Source organism: Pteropus alecto, unplaced genomic scaffold, assembly GCF_000325575.1.
Source record: "Pteropus alecto unplaced genomic scaffold, ASM32557v1 scaffold79, whole genome shotgun sequence".
Taxonomy (NCBI): domain Eukaryota; kingdom Metazoa; phylum Chordata; class Mammalia; order Chiroptera; family Pteropodidae; genus Pteropus; species Pteropus alecto.
In genome coordinates, this window is record NW_006494612.1 from 15,513,066 (window position 1) to 15,537,135 (window position 24,070).

The 24,070-nt window shown below is 31.6% G+C and overlaps 1 protein-coding gene across 3 annotated transcripts in view; it reads left to right on the forward strand.

The window, feature by feature from the left end:
• NKAIN2 (sodium/potassium transporting ATPase interacting 2) overlaps positions 1-24,070 on the forward strand; it is an 829,945-nt gene that overhangs the window by 391,547 nt on the left and 414,328 nt on the right. For all 3 annotated transcript variants that reach the window (XM_006926140.2, XM_006926139.1, XM_006926141.1), the window contains one exon: positions 9,607-9,744. In XM_006926140.2, coding sequence (XP_006926202.1) covers positions 9,607-9,744 — 138 coding nt within the window. The remainder of the gene's footprint in view (positions 1-9,606; positions 9,745-24,070) is intronic.

The window sequence follows — 24,070 nt, forward strand, 5'->3', positions numbered from 1 at the left end:
CAGAGTGCAGGACACTATGAGATCCACTTCTGTTCCCTGTGACAGTATGCACACTTCCATCTCCAATCCTGCTAAATATACAGTGTTTACTAAACAGGAAACACTGATGATGGTAATGACATTATTAATTCACTGCCACAAATTGGGGGGAGGGCAGGAGTATTAGAGTGGCATTTTACCTCATTTTGAATTTATAAAATAAAGATCCATAGGAAGATACACAAATGTTTATTAAGACCAAAACTGAAAGCTACCTAGACATTGATTCTCTGATAATGATATATGAGTCATGTGTTTGGACTCTTTATCAGCTTTTCAGAAAAAAAAAAAAAAAAAGGTTATATCTACATTTTTACCTAGTTGACAAATTTCAAATTTTCCAGATGGCAGCTTTAATATGTTTAATATGATTGTGCTGTTAAAAAATAGCAATAGAGTTATCTCTAGAGAAAGTTATTTGCTGCAAGAAAGCAATGCCATATGATACATGAAAATTAGATTATTGCAAGCTATTTTTGTTATTTGGCTTTAACTGAACTCTCAATGAATGCAAAGTCAGTACTGAACAATTAGATAGGCTGATGATAAACTTAGGAACTTATTCTACCCAATTCCTAAAGTTTCTAATTAAATATAGTCAACCTCATCTACTTTTCCATGTGTTGGTAATATTAGCCACATCATGATGTTTTTGTTTGTATATACTTGTTACATGAATAATAAGAGGTTTGGAAGTGAATCAGAATCAGATATATAGATCTATAGTGAGGGTGACATTTGAACAGCTACACCTGGGCCTTGTTGATAGTTTTAAGAATTTATACCCTAAGAATTATTTCAGATATTAGCAAATCTTATAGTATAAGATTAATTCTGCCAGGTAAAATGAAGATTATCTGATTCATCTTGTCACCTGTCCCCAACTCCACATACTCACTAGTGTCTCAGAGAGTGCTTTGCATTGCTCAATACTTACAGTACACCATCAGTGCTTGTAGAATCCATGATTCAAAAATCCAGGGCCATGATCTTCTGAACATTAGACATTTCTTCCTGTGTTATAAATAGTTAATCTGTTTGGGTGTTAACTTGGTCTTGAATCAGTTGATAATTTATTATGGAGATGCTGGAATTTCAAGGTCAAAGGGATATATTAAACTTTCTACTTTGTGCCTGTCATGTGCATTGAGTGAGCTATAAAAACTACCTAGAACAGCTTCATTTTGATGTGTTCTGTTTCTTCTGGGAAGTTTGGTTTCCACTGAGAAAAATTATAGAATCTATGGAAAAATCAAAACAATAATCTGTGTATCAAGAGGACCGGGGCTGTAATCTTTTTAGCTCATTTCATATAAGTATAGGGAGACTTTAAACTTAATAAAGGAGAGTTTGACTGCCAAGATATGAAACCATTTTATGGCACAACTCTTGATAAATGTCATTTTGTTGTGACTTTGCAGGATTATTATTATCAACTTCATCAATATTATAAATTTTATTTTATTTTCAAAAAGGTTCTGTAACTATAAACCTGTCTATAGAGTGACTTGCAAAATTCTTAGTAGCAGAGTGATTATTATAATAATGATTATTTTATGGAGTTATCACAATGATTGCTAAGCATAGAGCTATGTATAAAAATAGTAATTAGTATATCTTTTTGATATCTTTTTCTTGTACTGAGAACAAAGAACTTCTTATGTTTACTTGCTTTTGAATTAATGAAATATTTGGTAATAAAACCTAATTGATACCTTTAAAATTTTTTAAAGAAGCACCATAAGGTCCTACCAGTAAGTTAGTTGTAAATGGTTCGTGGTTAAAAACATGGGCATTGAAGTTAGAATTACTAGTGTTTGATCCCAGCTCTGCAATCATAATCTTGATCATGGCATCAATTTCCTTATCTGTACAATTAAGGTAATGGTAGAAAATCCTTGTAGAATGTATGATTTAAAAGTAAAAATTAACTTAACCTTTTAAAGTGCTTAACATACAGTGCCTAGGATATAATAAGTGCTTAATTTATTTTTAATAATGATTATATCAATTTAGACTCACTGTCTATTCAGAGGACAGATATTTGTCTTACTATAAAGAGATATTAAGTTATTTTTGTTTAAATCTCTACTATTAAAAATCAAATAACATTGTGTTAAAACACACACATACACACAAACACAATTTGGCATATGGACACACAGATCAAAAAAATCATATGACTTGATAGTTCGGTTCAACATCAGTTAAGCAATATTTTTATTTGTGTTCTATTATTAACTCATTGTGCTACTTTTTTAGAAGATAATTTTCTATTTTTTAAATCTAGTACAATATGCTCGTCATCAACTTGTCTTTTGATAGCATGGGTGTTAACTACGAAATATTTATAAATTGCTATGCAGAATGAACAGCTGTGAGAATAAATGATTCAGATATCACAACAGCCAGAATATTAGCTGGTATATTTAGAATTATATATAAGTGATGTTATTACACAAAATAGTAGGAACATTCCTAAAATATACTGTTTGACTCTTATGTGGGTCAGTTCAATAACCCTATTAATTCAACCTCAGAAATATGTGACTGATTCCGTATTTCGGTAACAACCTGTTAAGAAATACCATGTACTGTGTTTCAGTAACGCAGCTTATACCAAAATGTATTTCTGTAAGAAATGTAAATACTCAGTTTTATTCAATTTCTTTGAGCTTATACCAAATCTTCCATAGTATTTTCTTGAAAATCTTTACTGTGCTTAACTATATGGAAAGAAAGTTTTTAAAATAAATATTGATTTTTACCACATTTGAAAGATGGGGAGAGTGAAGGAAAAATACACAGGAAATAATGTTTTAAACTTGTTCTTTTACCATAATAGCACTACAACAGATTAGATACATGGGCTGTTGAATCAAGCAAGAAAATATTCATTAAGAAAGACCCTCATTGAATAATTGAAGTTACTCATGTCTACCATGTTATTATTTACATTTGTGACCAATAGAATCAGAAATGGTTGATGTCTCTAACTGAAATATTCTGGCAAGAGTATCAATATAAAATGGTATTTGTACTAAAATGCCAATGTCTGAACTTGTTATGCATTGTTGAAATATGAATTAATGATCGCATCATCTTAGGATACAGCCTAAGCATTTAAATAAGTACTCTACATACATTATTAGTTTAATATTTATGAAAATTCTAGGGGCTATGTACTACAATATCCCCATTATATAGATGAAGAAACCAAGATTTGTAGAGATTATGTGATCTCCTGTGGTCACATAGTGAGTTAGAATGCAAACATGATTTTCTAATTCTAGAACTTGAGTTCTCATCCACTATGATATATTGATTTACATTATAATAAGAGCCATTAGGGCCAGATCTCTTTTTGGTGTTTTTTTTTTATTATTTGTTGTTTTATTTTTTCTGTTGTTGGTTTATTTTTTTTGTTTAGCTTTTTTAAAAAAGCTATTATATGAAGAAAGACAGAAAATCCTTGGTTCGATTGAATTAGGATTATTATCTGTGACTCATATTTACCAAAAACCTTATTTTTTTTATTTTGTTCCTTTTAGTAAACAAACATACACCACATGCACACAAGCATGCACATGTTAATGCTCACACACTCACACATATACACATGTACTTGAATAACTCCAGGAACTCAAGAGAAACTAAAAATTACAAAGCTCTGTGCTTGGCTTTATTCATACCTTGCATGTATAATCATTGCAGATAGACTTTATGTTTGTTTCATATATGAATCAGGACTCTTGGTAAGAAGATGGGGAAAAAAAATGTCTCTAGTATATTTCCTGCATGTAATGTTTGAAAGGTGGCATATATATTCTCACTTATTTTGTCTACTATGAACAACTCAGAGAATCTAAGGAGGGACATCATCGATCACATTTATACAGTTTCACTTTGTGATATTTTAAACAATATCATAAGGACTTCAACAATATCGTACAAACCCAGAATAACTCTAAAGTCTTTACAGCTTTTCTGGGGATTGGCTTAAAAATCAGAGACAGCAACACGATACATCCTTTCTGATTCTGGAGCAGACTGATCCAGAGCATGCTCAAGATTATAGTTCATTGTAGGAGACTGCAGAGGGTAGGTAACAAGCATATGGGTGCTATCTAGCATGATGAGGTGTCAGAAGCCAGCCGACAAAGTAATTGAGGGTACCTGAAAGGGGGAGCATGGACTGAGGAAAAGAAAGAAGACAGACAGAATTGCAGGAGGGAGCACAGATTCAAGCTGTGTCTGTGTCCCCGAGTTTATTTAGAACACATTATTTATAACATTACAATAAGAAAGACAGTAGACAAGAACCAAGGTTAGCCAGATTACTTATCTAGTAGAACAATGAGATTCTCATAACTCAGAACTCTCTGTTAAACTGTAGCAAGGAATGTGCAGTGATTGCTATGTGAACAGTTATCTCCCGGTTTTTCCCAGCGCTTTACAATCTCAACTTCTTACATTGTTGCCAAGTACACAAATATCCTTGTTCCTTGTTATACGATTTCACATGTCCATAAGTGACTCCCCACAATGAGGTTCAGTAAAGGGATAGAATAAACACAGACCTAGAACTAGCAGCTTTGCCAGTTCTAGTGAGCAGACAACAAAGAAACAGAAAATTCTGCAGAAAAACCTGAAGCCAAGGCAAGACTGCAGGGCTAGAACATCTCACTGAAGGAAGAGTCTATATGGATTAAGGAAACAGTACCAGAATTGATTTCTTATCTTTTTTCAGTGTTATTTAAGTTTATCTATGGGGCAGGAAATGAGGAGTAGGTACAACTAGGAACAATAAATTGACCATACTTGACCAAATGTAGGAAAAGAAGGTCAGGAGTAATTTTTATTGACAAAATTCTGACAAACAGATGGCCATATCGTGTGTCTGCCTGAAAGTTATCTAAACTTTCATGGTCCCTATGGATGAAATAGTAATTTCAGACACATTCTGGGAACTGTTATGCCCATTTCAATTTTCATCTCAACTTTTTCTAGTATTTCCTACTTTTTATGCTGTAACAAATCTAACTTTACTTGTTAGGTAAGTAATCTTCTGCAAACAATTAAAATGCAAATCCTTCATTGATTCTTAAAATTCTACAATATATAGTTTATTAACTCTTGACAAGCTTTGTCATTTCCTAGATGTCCACTTGGACAATGCAAATGGACTTTGAATAGGACTACTCCACTTGCCTAGCATCTGAATCTGAGTCTATCTTAGCTTTTCTCAGAGACATGAATGTTGTTGAGACAATCTGAAAGTTCAAGTCCCTGAAAGAGAGTGGAGACACTGAAAAGGGGGAGGGTACATGAGTAAAACAAGGGTGCCTATAGATAAGTTCAATTTCAATATATAATTTAGCACTAAAATCTTAATTTAGTTCCTGCCTTTAGTAACTCACTCATATCTTTTAAATCAAGAAATCCATATTCCACCATGATAGAATAAAAAGCCTATTTTTTTTTTTTCTCTCGAAGGCCATGTATAAGTTTTAGTTTGTATTTAGGAGGAAATTTATTAAGAAATCTTACTTATTATTAGCAAAACGAAGTGTCTCAAGGAAAAAAATTCCAGATCCCACCCATTGAAAAACTAGCTATAAAAGTACTATTTGACTTAAAAAAAAAAAACATAACATTTTAACGTTTTTATGTACATATGATTTTCTTGTTAATAAGGTTAAATGGCAATAATTACCTAGGAAATACTAAGGTATCCCATTTGCCATGTAAACATTTGAAGCAAATGTGTTTCAGATTGAATACTGTCCTATTATGACATCAAACTTAGTTTAACAAATGATTAACTTAATCAGTTTCCTCAGGTGTAAATTGAGGCGTTTGGAGTCTCAATTTGAAAAGTCAATACATTTATTTATCTTGAAGACATTTCATAAGAGTTTTTTGTGAAATTTGTTGTCATTTAAAATAAGATAAACTTTGTTTAATGGTACTTAACAGAAAGGTTTTTGAAAGCTTTTTTAGTTTAAGTATACCCTAGATGAACAATAACTATTAGAATCTACATGCACTATAATGCCGAAGAGAAGTGTAATTTTCATGTTTTACCACTATATACATATATTTCAAAGAAGAATTAATAACAGTTGTTATAATATTTAAGATTGTGCGACCAGAATTTGACCTAGGTTTTCCACTTTGTAGAATTTAGCCTGTGGTTATATCAACATACATATGCAAAGTTGTTTAATGCACTGTGTGTTATAGTCAAAAATTGGAAACAAATTAAATATCTGTTAAAAATTGAATGTTTAAATAAAGATATCATACAGGATGCTTAATGTAAGGAAACCTTCACAACATATCACTATGTGAGAAGTGCAAGATGAAAAATCATATCTACATTGCAGTCTTATTTAAATAAATGAAATGTTGTAAAAAGAATTTACATATACAAATATATGCCTATATGCTGGAGTCTACATTCAATATTTTTTTGAAAAGTTATGCACTTAACAGTGCTTCCCCAAATTGACACAGGTTGCTTTTTGGAAAAAGAGAATGGGACTGGATGGTTTCTCCAAAGTTTAAGTGTTTAATTAAATGTTGTTCCTTACTTATGTTTTAAGGGTGGTGCAATCTTTGTAACAGAGCCAGAGAAAAAGAGAAAAAGAAAATTCAATTATAGTTTATTAATACAAAATTAGTTTATTAATACAAAACTGTCAAATAAAATTTTATTTAACCCCAACTGAAACTGTGATAAAAATAATATTTCATTTTAAGTAGAAATTTTTCTAGGAAGAAACGATAATTGAACATGACAAAAACTAACAATATAATCAATCACATTAATGTTCTAAAAGAAAAGAATAAATTGATTATTTTAGTAGATGCAAAAATGCTAATTGATAAAGATTAGCCCCTATGTGTATTAAAAAAATAAAAACCTTATAAATGAAAGTACTAGAAGGGAACAGAATTCTTTGTGGAAAGCAACAGGTTATGTATTTATAATAGACTACTATGCTGAAGCCAAACACAAAGAACCAAAATTTATATAGAGTAAAATAGACAAGCATGAAAGAGACTTATTCCTTATGACTTTTTATATGAAAATGACTCACACACATACATGACTTGAAAATAGTATGAATGCCCAGCATATATTAAGTGTTTTAACAAATATTTGTTCTCCTTCCTGCCACCTCGCAACCCCCAGTAATTTCACACTTGATGCATGTCCTTTTGGAAGAGATTCTTAATAAAGACTGTAAATATTTCTGTCAATTGTTATTCCCTTGATACTCACTGAATTTTTAGAAAATTTTCCATTTTTCAGTCTGAGCTCTAAATTATAGAACTCGTGATGATGCTATTTCTGATGGCTAATAGGGCCAATCGAAAATATGGGAAAAGGCAGAAATATTATACATGAAGAATTGCACATTAACTTATTCAATATGTATAACCTTATAAGTAATATTCGATGAAACTATTAGTTCTGTCATAAGAAAGGCTGATAAACGTTGGTATAACTTCATTTTATCTTGCAGTCGTAGCAAATATATTATCATCTATATATTTTCATAATTAACGATGGTACTGTTATTTTCTTCCATAATTGGAACATTTATTGAGAGATTACCCACTCTTTGACTGATGTGCTTCATCCTCTATCCTTTTGCCTGCTGTGTCCCACAGTTATGATGCTCAAAATTTATACTTTATATTTTTCTTGCAGCTGTTTTACATTCCTACTTACTGTTTATTCATAGGATAAGGGTAAGAGAGATCTATGTCAGAGTGATCTTTTACATCTATTGTTAGTACTGGTGCTCTGAGAATAACCACCTATTTTTTTTTATACCACTGATGAATTCCAACAAGATATGTGTAATCCTGCCTAACATCACAAGTGGGTCTCCTTTATTGAAGTATTGACTGCATGGTGACAGTTAAAGGAATGTTTCATCAGAAGGCAATTCAAGGTTTATGAGGCTGGGATTATGTGCAAGTTCTATGCCGCCCTGTTTATTAATCAATCAGAATATTTCATTCAATTGTTTGCACTCTGTCGGGAATTGTGGATTTAGATTATGCATGGTAGAACAGACCTAGATTCTCTCTCACTTTTAATCACTGCCATGACTAAGTGAAAATGAATATTTGACTAGGCAAGACTGTTGCTCTTCTAGCTGTTGCATGGTATCTAGTGTGACTTAGGAAATGGAGGTGTTATGCAGAGTTGTCATGAGTTTATTTTCCCTTTCAATGTTGCTCAGCTGAAGAAGTGCTGTGGGAATAATGATCATTTAAAAAATCTTCAAAATAAACTACAGGTATTTAATTTAAAAGCACACTGTCTGTTTCAAGAGTTAGTATGTCCTTCTGACAAGAAATGCCTTTAAACCATAGTGTTGTTAGTAACTTATAGGTTTTAAAATAATTTTCCATTAAAGCCTGACTGGAAAAAAAGTTGTTGAATCTTTGCTTGGAACGTCAGGTCTTTTCACAATGTTTTACTCTGAACAGACAGTTTATTACCATTCCCACCTGAGGGCAGGCAGGAAGATTAAAACTGGGTTTAACTCATACCATCTCCCTTTGCTTCATCAGATCTGAAGAGAGGCTTGCCAGGGTTCACTTTTCAATATAAAATGGCACTTCTGGACTCTGAACCAATCTTAGTTTTCTTTTTTATTTTTCCCTTGTTTCATTGCTTAGTTGGTAGGTTGATTGGTTTTCTTTTTCTCTGTTCACTGCTTACATTTTTACATGTCTTAATTGTAAAATTGTAAGCAAGATGAATGCAAGAGAATTTGAAATTACTTAAGTTCCATGCTGTTATAATGGTGAAGCTTATTTTTATTTTTGTTTCTATTGGAATGGAAATTTAATTCTATTAAATTTTACTTCATTAAATTTCCATTTGAATTTTGTTTAGAGCCCTTTTTTTACCTGGTTTCTATAGCTAACTGAGTATGACAAAAAGTCATGTTTGATTTATACGCCAATACTATTAGGGTTAAAAGGACCCTAGATATTAGTCGAAGTCCTGCAATTTACCAATGAGGAATCAGACCCCGAGAGAAGGGAAATGTCTTACCTAGGGTACTACAGCCGCTTAGTGGCAGATCTACATCAAGAATCTGGGTCACTTGACTTACTGTGTAGTTTTTCCTTCAGTATCAATCCCTATTTTTCTATTACCTTGTATAATGACATTTGAGCAGATCCTAAAAACAAACACTTGCTGTGGATCTCATGAATGTTCTGGTTGATGAGGTCAAGTGTTTGACAGTGACTATGACAACATAACTTGTCCTGTGACTGCACAGATGACATCCTATGAATAATACTTGATTTGATGCCTCCACAAATTCATCCATGGAAGGACTGTAGTGTCTATGGATCCACAGTTTCCATAGCTTTCTTTTGAAATATACCTGAAAATGTCATTCTCGCTGTTAAAGACAAATGCCAGATATGGTAACACGGTTATAATTGCTAATTATAGTGTCTCTATGGTTCTTTTATTTTCCCTCATCAGTGTGTTCATCTATATATCCTGTTTTGCTATTCTAGGTTTGTGTGCTGGAGAGGCAAATATTTGACTTCCTAGGATATCAGTGGGCACCTATCCTGGCAAATTTTGTACATATTATTATCGTCATTCTTGGTTTATTTGGAACTATTCAATACAGACCTCGTTACATAAAAGGAGTAAGTACCTTTCCTGCCTTTTAAAAATGTTATTGAAATAGAGGAAGAAATGAAAATGGCAAGTGTCTTGAAAATTAAATGTATACCCTTTCTTTTAAAGTACCATGTGTTGGTTTTCATAGTTTCAGATTACATCTACAGTTTAAAGCACTTGACAGTGAATGCAATCAGATTGTATTTTCATAAATTGTACTTTCAGCAAATATTCTCTGTAATTAAAAGCAGAACTATGCCCCCTGTATTTCCAAATTATGAAGTCATAGCCTCCAATTTAATAGATTTAGTGGGAATTTTTCCCATTTTTAATAATCATATTTTAAAATTAAATATAATTTAAAATTAATGCAAACGAACTTACAGTTTCAGTGTGAAAACATTAATACATATTAGAGTTAGTATTTGACATGCTTGAAAGTCATAAGAGCCTGGACCATAGTCTCTATGTTTTTCATGATTTTCTGTTTGGCTCAGAGGAAGTATTTTGCATTCCCACTCAAGTTGAACTTACTTAACATTAAAGTAAAATCCAACTGTGTTGCAGTTGCTATGGGAACCATAACTTAGGATTTTTTACTTTTTGTATGTGCCTCAGATCTCAGCTATAGCGCTTCATTAATGTAGATTTTTTTCAGTTTCATCATTTTTTTCTATTTCTTCTATTTTTGACAAAGAAAAAGTCTATAGGCATTTATTTCAAATTGTAAGGCAAGTTCGGGGTAAAGGCATATACAGAAGATAGTACAAGTAAAGCTCTGCCTTATTCAGCGTAAACCAGCAGGTTGTCTTGGGTTTCAGGAAGGCTTCCCTCACATAAAAGATGCTTTCCAATGACCTATTCTCTTTGTCATCTGGAACCCAGGTAAAGCTCATTGGTTTAGAAACAGGGAATATGATGGCAGTGGGGACCAAGGATCCACTGTCTGGCTAAGGATGAGTGAAAAACACATAGTTTTCTCCTCTAAGTACATACCCAGAAATGAGTGCATGTCATCTCTAAAGGTATTTAACCATGTAAATCTTTTACAAAGCAGGATGTGTTTTGTTGCAGAGTGAAGTTTTTCAATTTACAAAATATGATAGTGTGGTTCATTTTCCTTTTCTTTCTTTGTTTCACATTGTTTTATTGTTTTGTATATATGTATTTTTTTAATTTTATTGTTAGTTTCATGTATACAGTACATTGGTTAGACTTTTATATAGTTTATGAAATGATCCCCCTGATTACTCTATCTTCCCTCTGGCTCTCCACAGAGCCATTACCTTACTGCTGACTGCATTCCCTATGCCATGCTCCCCATCCCCATGACCATCTATCAACTATTAATATTTACTTTTTTCAAATTCTTCACTGCTTTCTCATTTTCTTATACAAATTGTAATTTGCTCCATTATAGGCAAGATAGTATAGGGTTGGGGAGCAGGTCTTCTGAAGCCATATGCCAGGGTTGAAATCTTGCATCTGCCAGATTCTGTGACTTTAGACAGCATAACCTCACTGATACTTAGTTTTCCTACCTTTAAGTGAAAGCATAATTATACTAACTCATATGCTTTAATTAATTGATGCTTTATAAGCCATTATATGATTCTTAATTTAACTTTCCTTTCATTAGATTTGAAGCTTTCCCATGACTTTATTCTTATAAATAATGCTGCTCTGATCGTCATACAAATATGTCATCTCTATCTCTAATGAAGTTCAGATACAAATCTAGAAGTGGATCAAAATGTTTAAACAGTTTAAAAACTCAGAAGTTTGTTTTGAGGAATAAATGAGATATTCTATAAAATATCCTTAGCACAATGTTTGGTGTTTAGGAAGTGCGCAATAAATGTTAGCTATATCATTTTTCTCCTTCTTGTTGTTGTTGTTATTTGAAAATAGTACTAAACCATATAAACTAGCAATAGGCTGATAGGCAATTTAAAATATAGTAAGGCGTTCCAAGTTACTGGATGAACTATTTATGTTCTTTTTATTCCAAGCTGCTACAAGTCTTTAAAAAATTTTGCTTGATTTCTGTGTATCAAATTATAATCCCATCCCTTTAGATAAAATACATACTCACAAATCTTTTCAAGACGGGCTGCTTTCTCTAGCTTGAGGTAAGAGATTGCCATGTGATACTTTTCAGATTGTTAGAACTTATATGTATCTAAAAAAGTATCTGAAGTCTTTATGAGGTTTTAACACTGTGTCATAGAGCTACATCTTTGATTTGATCATTATTCACAGATAGCACTCTGAATTTTTCTTTTCCTTGAGATGGTGTTTTACTTAGAAAATACTTTGGCAGCTGGAGTTACTGTAAATGTGAAACTTTTATTTTCCAAATCAGCAAAACCCAAGTTAGAAATAAATCATCTAATTATGCTTGAAAAATGAATTGTTCCTTCTTGTTTATTACTTTGTTAATTTTATTGGGGTGACATTGGTTAATAAAAATATATAGGTTTCAAGTGTACAATTCCATAATACATCATCAGTATATTGCAATTCGTGTTTGCCACCCAAAGTCAAATCTTCTTCCCACACGATATATTTCATCCCCTTTACCCTTTTCAACCTCTCCCTACCCCTTTTTTCCCTTTGGCAACTACCATACTGATTACTGTGTGTACGAGCTTTTGTTTATTTGTCTTTTTGTTTATTTGTTGCTTTCAGTTTTATATCCCACATATGAGTGAAATCATATGGTTCTTGACTGTTTCTTCTGACTTTTTCACTCAGTGTGATATTCTCAAGATTCATCCGTGTAGTTGCAAAAGCAGTTTTTCATCTTTTCTTATGGCTGAGTAGTATGTCATTGTATGTATCTGTCACATCTTCTTTATCCAATCATCTGTCAAAGGACACTTTGATTGTTTCCATGTCTTGGCCACTATGAATATTGCTGCAATGAACATAGGGTACATATACCATTATGAATAAATGTTTCAAATTTTTCAAGTGGATACCCAGAAGAGGGATTTCTGGGTCATATGGTAACTCCATTCTTAATTTTTTGAGGAACCTCCATACTGTTTTCCATAATGGCTGTACCAATTTACATTCCCGCCAACAATGTGTGAGAGTTTCTTTTTCTCTACAACCTCTCTAACACTTGTTTTTACTTGTCTTATAGATAATAGCCATTCTGACAGGTATCATGTGGTATCTTATTATGTTTTGGTTTGCATTTCCCTAGTAACTAGTGAAATCGAGCACATCTTTCATATATCTGTGGGCTGTGTGTATGTCTTTTTGGGAGAGAAGTGTCTGTTCAGATCCTCTGCCCATTTTTTAAATTGGATTGTTTGTTTTTTGAGCTCACTTTTTTCTTAAAATATTGCTTTATATGTAGCGAAAGGTAACAACTAACACTGTCAGTTGTTTGCTTGGAAATCCCCTTAGCCGGATCCATAAACTTTAGGTATATTTTCAGTCTTCCCAGTTATTGCAGGCTATTGCAGGCTAATTATTTTGATAATAATTATCGTGACTCCTTTTTTTCTCCTGCCATCAAAATCAACATCCTTACTGTTCCTCCTTTCTCCGCTGGTACTCTCTTGCTGCCCTTTTGTCCTCCACCTGTCATCTTGTCTCAAAACTAACGCTGTGTGTTATGGGTTTATTTTAAAATATCACTAAAGGTTTAGTACCAATTTCTGTTCTAGTTATCTATTTTGGCATAATTTCTGAATAACAAACCATTTTTGTATGATCAAATTCATGGAATCTAGTGGTTGTGATGCTGTGTTGAAGGTCAAAAGTGGTTTTAGGAAAATAGATAATTTGCCATAAAAATGTAATTAAGGTTTTCCAGTTTACTGAAAGATGACAAAAAAAAAAAAAATTACAATTAAAAGAAATTTGAATGGTATCATAGATGACATAAATTCTGGTTAATGAAGTATCTGAGTTTGATAGAAAAATGCACAATTGGGGACAAGATATAACTAAAATAATATATTGCTGGCATTAAGAAATATCCACAGGCTCTCTGAGCACTAGGGACTTAATATTAACAGTAAAAATTATTTTCCTCTCCCCTAAAAATGTAGGCCTTTATGATTTCTATATTTGCCATTTATATTTTTGCATTATAAAATAATTCAGAATAAAACTAGAGATAAGCAAACACTTTGATAATTTCATAATGAAAATTATTATTAATGTTTTCCCCATTTCCTTCACTATATGCAAATGAAACATGTCTGACTGTTATATCTTCAAATATTCTTAAATTCTTTATTTAATGCTGTATCAAACAATTTTGAAATTCATATGATTATTACATTGCTCATTTAACCTTTTACACATTGTTACATATTATGCTATATAACAATATATAATGTATATTACGGTATGTTATATATTACACATTACGCTATTTCCATGTATTTATAATAAATAATTCCCTATAATCTTCATAAAATATCCTCATCTTTATTTGTGAATTAATTTCTTAGGAGGAATTTTCTAGGTATAATTAAATAATATGGCCAATTTCAAGGCTCTAACTACATAATTACCTATCCCAAATTATTCTACTGAATTATCCTCTCACCCATGTACAGCAGAGTCTATTTCATTGCAATTTTGCTAACCCTAAATATTATCTATTCTCATTTTTGTTAACCTTATTGGAGAAAAAAATGTCATTTTTTAGTTGCATTTCTTATTTTTACTGAGTTGGACTTTTCCATATGTTAACCATTTTTATTTCCTTTTGGAGGGATTGTCTTTTGGTTTTTATTGTTTATTTTCCCCCTGGAGTCTTAGCGTTTAGCATAACAATTTTTATATGTGTATTACATAGTAAAGATATTTACTGTTTAAATATTATAAAATTTCATTCTGATATTTATTATTTTTCTCTTATAAAAATTAACTCTCTGTGGTATCTTCTCTTGCTTTAAAAATTATAAAATTTAAATGTCATTTGAAAAGTATAATGTTAAGTCTTTGTTATCTGTAAGTCTACTTTTATTAAAACAAAAAGACAGATGCCCTGAAATAAAGTCTAAGGAAAAAGTGTCCCCTTTCACATTTGTTGTTTGTAAAGAGTTTCATTTATTGAAGGGACATTTTATTCTATTTAATTTTAAAAATCCCCCCCCACGCCCCGGAAAAAAAAGCTAGTGGACATACTCCAAAATACTGAGCACAGTAGCAACAAATAAAATTTAGAGAGTATTAGTGTGTTTTCTTTACTGATCTTCTCTTTCAGAGTAAAGAAGAAAAATTTTTAAACTTAAAACAGTAAATTGGAACAAGAACTCATTAGTACCCATTAGTACTCATTGAGGGCTTTCAAGTAGTATAATATGTTGAAGGAAAATGAAATAGAGGATTTAATTCCAAGCAAAGAAAATCTGCAGCCAGAATTCATAGAAAGCATTTCTGTTGTATAATTCTCAACAGCATCACTCCCTCCCCCAAAAGGAGCCAGTTAACTCTAGTGGAATAATTCATAAATAAATAGATACAGTGGGCCCCATGAAAGCATTACTTTATGTCATAAGCGGAATTGTCCAGTGCATCTTTATTTGAGCTAACGGGAAGCAGAATGTGATTTGGGATAGCCAATTTTTATTAGTTAATGACAAGAAAATGTTAATGAGTTACACTACTTTAAATTTTCTAAAATAATCTGAGGAATATGTAGGTTCCTAACTGCTAAAGGCACAGCAATTTTCTTGGTGATATTGCCAAAGGAGATGTTGCCATAACACTCAAAAACATTTTTCTTCCTTTTTCCTTCCTTCCTTCCTTCCTTCTTTCCTTCCTTCCTTTTTTCCTTCCTTCCTTCCTTCCTTCCTTCCTTCCTTCCTTCCTGCCTGCCTGCCTGCCTGCTCCTTCCTTCCTTCCTTCCTTCCTTCCTTCCTGCCTTTTCTCCTTTCTCCCTCCTTTCTTCCTTTCTTCCTTCCTTCCTTCCTTTGCTTCTTTCTTTTTAACTCAGTTATTTTGAAAGAAAAAAGAATAGCTTATAGAGCTTCACCCACTAGTCTGATCGAAGAAACCCAGTCCAAAAACTAGAAGTAATTTCAAAATAGGTAAGAATTTATTACTCAGTTTATAAAAACAGAGTACAGCATACCAAAATCACAGTAATATTTATAAGATTCATTTTTTTTTCTTACAGCTTTTATCGCTCTCCACAGATTTGCCTATATACCTTTCTCTACAAATCCTATAAACTTCACATTTACTTGAAAAAACTTCTGTCCAAAAACACATGACTAGGAAATAGCAGAGTTAGACCCAGGTCCTGCTAAATGCCAAACCCATGCTCTTAAACACTATACTGAACTATCTCTTAGGAACACAGTTCAGAGGCACAATCTAGCAGATAAATGAAAACAACTTTTATTAAGTTGCTGGCAAGTTTAAAATCTATAGCATTACAGTTTGGAGAGCATTTAGATTTTAAATTGTGGACTCCCACAATTTAAAGATTATGTTTTTAGCTCCGTATTTGATGAGGAAATGACCCTATATCTCAAAAATTAAGAACAGAAAATCCTTAATGATAGATATTTTATTTGGGGGAAAGAACGATATCACAGGGTAGCCTTAATTTTCAGAAATTAATGAGTTAAAAATTTTTTTTCTTATAGCAATCAGCAGCTTGATGATGATAATTCATATATATCCATATATGCCTGTGTGTATGTAATTTATATCTAATATAATTATATGTTAAGGACAAAGTATTCTTTCCACATTTGTTATCTGTAAAGAGCTTCAAATAATTGATGGGAGAATTTGTTTCCATGTAACTGAAAAAATACCATATTATATGACAAATATGTATGTATGTATATTATCATATTTAATACAGGGTCTTTCCATGAGATAAATCTGTTTAGACTACAATAACTATCCTAAATCAAATCAATGGGAAAGATTGGGATGGTTCCCTGTTTTGTTACTGAAAAAATCAAGAGATTAAAATCATATGGTTAAAGCTAATTTGATGAAGCAGTGCTTTGATGGTTAGAAAAGGAGCCAACATTCATGAATTTTAATTTCCTTGTGTTTTAAGAGCAATAAACTGTTAGATTATGTCATTATCCCCCTACTCGTTCTTCCAAAATAATAAAGAAAAAAACTGAATACTCTTTTTAGTTCACATAATGAAGTTTTAAATGATAGTTTCTGATTATTATTCAGCACTAAACTTTGGTTCCTCAACTTGGGTCATACTGTTGTTGTTTTTTTCCTAAACACACACACACCACACACACACACACACACACACACACGCACAAATATTTTAAGGCATTACATATGCTTGTCAATGAGTGTTTATTTGTTAATTGACTCATCCTTCTCCCCAGAGAGGAAGAGCACAGAATAGAAAGACAACAATGAGGTAGTTTCAGACAAAACACCACCTACTTTGACTTCCTTAGCTTTTCTTTGAGCTAACATGATGAAGAAAAGTCTCCTCACTTCTATTCTTTATAAGGGTTGGGGGCCGTTGGTGAGTGGAACACCGAAAGACAAAGTTAAGACCCATTTTTAAAAAATATTTGATATGAGAGTTTGGGAAATGTATAGACACCTCGGAGGATCTGAAAAAGCAAATAGTCATATACTTGATATGTGTAATAAAACAACTTCCTTAAATTTCTGGAATTTACTATTTATTGAAGATTGGCCATGATCCGAATTTTAATTGTTCATGGAGCTCAGATCCCATGGACAATATAACCAGTAGTGGTAAATGAGGAACACTTCCTAAGTCCTATTTCTGGGTCATATGCTTCTTTCGTTCTAATAATGTTACCTCCCTTAAAATTTGTGCACTGCTTTTGGCCATTTCTAGGAAGTTATTTATCTATTTTCAAGCAGTCGTTTTGCCTCTTTTAGGTAATTTCTAGGAGAAAAAAAAATCCGAAAGAAAACTTATTGCGGCTAAAGCATTAAAAGTACACACTTTCTGTGTTCAGAACAGAAAATCAATGTAGATTAGAGATGAAGAGACTTGAAATAGTAGTAAATTAACAGTGCTTCTAATGACTTAGTGTAGTTGTGAAAATAAGTCTTTTTTCCATAAGCCTAGGGAGAAAAAAAATCATAAGTTTTGTGGATTTAGCCTATAGTATTAAAATAAATATAATAATGCAATATGGTGAATGCAATTAATTCTCAAAAGTATATTTTTTCTTGGAGAAATATGGGCCTTTTATTCTACAAGAAGATACTTTGTGCTCACATTCTAATGTTAGACTGTAACTAAAGATTTATAGAATGTGATAAATATAAGTAACTAGATTCTGACAGTCTAAATATTTGTTCGTAAATCATCTAATAACTTTTTGAAGAAAAATTTGAAGAAACGTGATATTTGCGTATGTATAAAGTAAAAAAATAGTTCATGTAGATACTTTTAAAAATCAGAAAGTAAAACTTGACATACAATAAAATAAAAGTTCTTTTCCTTACCCCTTTCTAACTGGTCATAAGTTTTTATCGTTCTTCAGGGGTGCATATATATACACCTCAGAGATCTGTAATAGCAAAATTATTTTAGTCTAATTTATTTTTGTATGACACTTTGTTTATATAGCACCCCCTATCCCCTGCCTTCACTGGAGTTCCTAGTTGTCTTTCTTTTACTCTTATAAGAGAGAAGACAGATGTCTTTTTTAAAAACTACATATATTCTAACCATATTTCCATTTCTTTACTCATTCTATCTATTGATTGATATTCATTCTATACCTATTTTGGAAACTCACTGCTTTCCTCTTTGAATTTAGACTATATCTTTGTATGTGACCATGATTTTATCTTTAGCTTTTTGTTTTAATGGTAGCTGTTATTCTCTGGAGATTTATTTCTCTCACAGTATTCTATCCATTTGCTCCTATCAAAATTGATTGCTCCCTATGCCTATTAGACATCTGTCTTCCCTGCTCTATTCTCCTGGGTTAGATTCATACTTGCTTAGATTCTATGAATTTTATTTCTGATATTCTTCACATAACTTTCAGAAAAAGCATTTGCGAGGTAAATTTTGAGTTTATTCTACCTTTACACTTGAAAAATAGTTTTGCTAGATGCAAAATTCAGGATGAGCATTACATTTTCTTAGAGCAAGAAAGTAATTGTTCAATTGCATTCTAGGAAGCCTGATATCAATCTGTTCATCATTCAATTGTAGATCACTTAAAAATAAAGTTTTTGAAATACTTTATACTTGTTTTAACATTTCAAAATGAGGTATATATGTGTGTGCCTGGTTAAAATTTTGTAGGTCCTCTGGATTTGCAAATATGAATGCCTTCAACTCTGGACTTTGTATCATTTTGATTCTCTATGCTTTTGAACGTTTGCCTTTGTTATCCCCCATATAATTTATTATGTATTCTGGCCATTTGCTTGTTTATTTACTTACTTACTTAAAAATTTTTTATTTTTCTCCAGAGAGTTAAACACTACTGGATGTAAAAGTGATAAAGAGTTTATCCCTGTTTTCTGGCCCACTTTTTGCACTCCTTTGTTCCCATTTCTTCCTCAGGTCTCCAGAGTATACACAATTCTGCCCAGCATTTCAGCTTCCTTTGTGTCTGTTGCCCCTCCACATGTATTGTAGACTGCCAGTTGTTCCACTCTGCTTAGTAATCAATATTTATATGTCTGGTCTTCCTTTTCCAGCAATTGACTGCAATATCTCTGCTGTTAATGTTTTACTGCTAATAGCTGTAGGACTGAACTCATAGCATGCTCAGTTTGATTTTTTGATCAAAAGTGGAACAATAATTATGAAAGTACATTAAACATGTTTTGCATTCATTTCCTTTCTTCAGTGAGATATGAACAAATGAGATTGTTATACAAAGCTGTGGAAATCCAATGACTATTGGAATCTCTTCACCCTTTGAAAAGTCATTAATTCGTCACCTATCACATGATAAGCACTGTGGTTTGCATGAGGTATACCGTACTGTAAAAGCCTACAAATTTTTTACATTTTAACGCAGAGAGAAACAATATATAACCAAGTAAATGCAATACTTTTCATAATGACTAAGAGAGAACTATAGGATATAACATGATCCAGAGAACAGGTTGGACAAGTCAACCTCGGGTCTAGGAAGGTTCAAGAGATGCTTCATAGAGGAAATGGCACATGTGCTAAGACTTGGAGAATAAATAGTATATCACTGGAAAGACAGGAGAGGGGAAAATTCTAGGAAGAGATAACAACAGAAGTAAAAACATGGAGGTATTTAAAAATATCATTGTATTTTTACTAATTATTATTAGATCCACATGGCTGCTACACAGGGGCTGGTTGAAAGTAAGAGTAAATGTATAGACAGGGAACAGATTGTGAAGAAAACATTTGGCAATGCCAAACTGTTTTTATAGGACATAATTTTTTAGATAATTAGAGTTTTATATAAACAGTAGCCCCAAGCAGCTAGCGACTCGGAGCGGGAAGAAAGATGAAAAGACAGATATGATTTTATATATCTTTGAGAGGAGATTGGGTAATGGTGGAGCCTTTTGACAAGGCAAGGATTAAAACAATGACAATTTTGGAGAAAACTTTAAGAATTCAGTTTTTCCAAGTTCTTATTAATTATATAAATATGATCAGATAGGAATGTGTCCTAGACCTCTGGTAGACTGTTTTCTAATAACTTAATATTACTCTTAGATAAAAATAGTATATATTCTCTTATATGTAGATGACATGATTTTATCATCTGAAACTATGAGTTTCTTTATTACACACCTGGCATGTTAAGGAGTTAGCACCAAAAAAAAAATATAATAGCATAGTTTTATTTTTCTAAAATGACAATCAGCATTTTGGTGAGAAAGCCTCCAAACGTTTTGCTAGCCTATATTTAGTTATCCTGTGCACAGAGTTATATAATGCAATCACTTAGGTATGGATTTTGCAACCAGTTTTTTTTTTTTATAAGATACATGAGGCATTGTCTTGGCATTCTGATTTTTCATGACTGAAAGAGGTTGAGTACTTGCACCCAAAACAAATTCTAGTTTAAAATCAATCAAAGCAAATTTTGACAGCGTAGATATGGTAGGACATAAATTGTCTCTTTTTTGTTAAGGATAAACCCTACATTTTCTCTAAAAAAGAATCATGATGATCCTGCTGTTATCCTGCATTAGCCTGCCTATGTGCCAAGGTGGGTGTTTTTTTTAGAGAGGTGTTGGGTTTTTTGTTTGTTTGTTTGCTTTGATCATGTACAAGCCTTATCTGACTCCTCAGCTCTCTGGCATCTTCCAGCTCAGGTAACCTCCGGCTGACTGCCAGCTAAAGCCCACAGGCATCCAGTTAACCAGTATTAGGGACTGTCTGCAATCTTAGCACTTTTTATTAAACCTCAAAATCATACTAAATGCATACCAAAGTTTAGTTTTAAAAAGATGATATTTATGGAGAATTAGCTAAATGATAAGTGATCCATACATTCTCCCACAGCCTGTCCAACTTATCCTACACAAATAGTAGTACTTCATACCTGTATGTTATCAGTTTAGTTCTTGCAAGATATTTTTACCCTTGAATTGCATTTTAGCAATATGTCAATTAACCTACATGAAGAGATTTTATAAGAAACAGACTTATTGCAGACATTTGTTTATTATACAGATTTTGGTGAAAGCATTACTTTAATCATACTCATAAGAAAAATCTCTCGTCTCAAACCTAGGAATAATAATGTTTTCCTCCTGCATTAGGCTGTTTTATCTTGAAGGCCCAATGAATTTACACATTAGCTGCTAATAGTCTTAAGACTGAATATTTGACCTTCCAAAGGTTTTCAAAACAAACGAACAAACAAACAAAAAAGTGCTTTATATATTTGGTTTCTAATAAAAGTAATACTTAATTTTTTGACTAAATATTTATTTAGCAGTTACTGTGTGCTAGATACTCTTCTAGACCTGGTATGGTGAATTCAGCATTGAAAAAACTAGTCATATGACATGTTATTGAATTGTACACTTGAAACCTATATAACTTTATTAACCAATACCACTCCAGTAAATTTAATATATTCTTACAAATACAAAAAATAAAAAACAAAGTCCAAGGTCTTATGGGGAAAACAGACAATATATAGGCAAAAAATATTTAATAGGTCACAGGATGATGGTTCAATATTAAAATTCTTTATACTCTCTTTGATACTTTACATATGTATTAAGTTATCTTTATTGAGCTGACAATTGTTCTGCTTTTACACTTGAATGATGGCAACCAATGGAATGTAATTGTCAGTTACTAACTTGGAAAATACTGAAGAAAGACAAGGGCATTTAGGTACAGGGAAGAAATCGAGAAAGTTACAAAAATGAAACTAAAACATTAGAACCCTAATAACCAGAGATAATTGCATTGTTATCATTTAAGAAAATATATTTCTTATTCAATGTCCACACATACATATTATTTTATTTTTTAAACTAGTATCATGTAATACTAATATTTTGCTGACTGATTTTTACTTACCATGAACTTTAATTTTCTATTGCTAAATTGCTCTCTGAATAAGTCGAATCAATTTATAATCTGTAAAATGTAAGTCTTCGCCCCATTTTTGAGGTGTTTATCTTTTTCTTATTAGTTTGTATTTATAGATAGTAACTTGTTTTGATATTATAGAAATTAACCCATCATCCTTCAATATGTATTGAAAATTTCTCCAAAACTCTCTGTCATATGTTTTTATTTTGGTTACTTCAGCCAAAATAATTTTTATTTTAATTTTTATCTAATAAAATATTTATAGTTTCTGACTTTCCTGTATATATTTAATTTCCTACATTTTCCTCTAAGATATTTATTATTTAATTTTTTATGATAAAATTTTAACTCATCTGGAATGTATTTTAATCTTTAGTAGGGCACTAACACTATTTTCTTCCATATAGATAATTATTTTTGTGGCACCATTTATTTTCCCAAGTAATTGAAATACCTTATTTCTTTACATTAAATTATCATATATTCTGTTTTTTCTCAATTATCTGTTCTGTTTTACCGATTCATTTCTATCCAATGTCACTACCGAATTGATGATTACAATGAATTTGTAGTATTTTTCTGACTACCTAATTGATAATTACAATGAATTTATAGTATTTATAGTATAGTATTACAATTAATTTATAGTATTTTCTGACTCTGCTTACTTAATATTTCACTTGCTCATACTTTCCTTGGCTATTCTCCAACATTATTCTTTACTGTTAATTTTACAATTATTATATTTCATTAAAAACAACAAAACTTATTAGGACTATAATTGAAACAGCTTTTTAAAATTAATTAGACTAAAGTGATATTTTGTGAGGTTTAGGCTCCCCTCCCAAGAACTTGGTATATCACTTCATTTTAATCCCTCATTTTTATTTTGATCTTCAATAGACTTTATAGATTTTATCATATAGATGTTGTACTTTTCTTATTAAATTTATTCCTATATATTCTGTTGGTTTTATAATAATTGTCAATGGAAAAATTTCTCCTTTCTAAGTGCTTATTATTAAAATGGAGAAAATATGTAGTTTTGGCATACTTATCATGTTGGAATTCTCTTATAAAGTTTTTCTAGCGTCTCTTTGTTTTTTTCAGGTGCTATCCTTACACAGAAACTTTGTCATTTATGTCTAAAAATATTATTTATTGTATAGTCTTATTGTATTCCAAAGATTCTCCAGAATACGTTAAAAATAAATAGCTCAATAAAAATTTAAAAAAAATAAATAGCAATAGCAAAAATCTCAGTCAAGTTATGAATTTAAGTGTCATGGCTTTAGCATTTTTGTTACTTATTGTGTAATTGCTATTGGTATTCAGTAAATAATCTTTACTGTATCTAAGTAGTTTCCTTCACTTATCAGGAATAACAATGTATTTTATTAAATACTTTTGAACCTATATTAATATGATACTATGATTTCTTTGTAAAATTTTGGATATATTCAATTAGGTTGATAAATATTGTGATATTAACAACCTTACTTTACTAGGCTGTACCTTATTTGTTGGTAATATATTAATTATTGTTTTAATTACTGTATTCTACTAATATTTTTATTTCCATATTTTACCTTTATTTAAAAATGAGATTCATTCATTGCTTTTCACTTGTGTTGTTTTGCAAATTATACAGACTTCTTTAAATAAATTGAGGAGATTTCCTTCTGTGATCTAATATAGTTCATATAGGATCTGAGCTATTAATGTTTGCTAGAACTCACCTATGAAATCATCTAGTCCAATACTTTCATGCATGGTTGCTATTTAAACATCTTTTCAATTCATTCTACAGTAATTGGTGG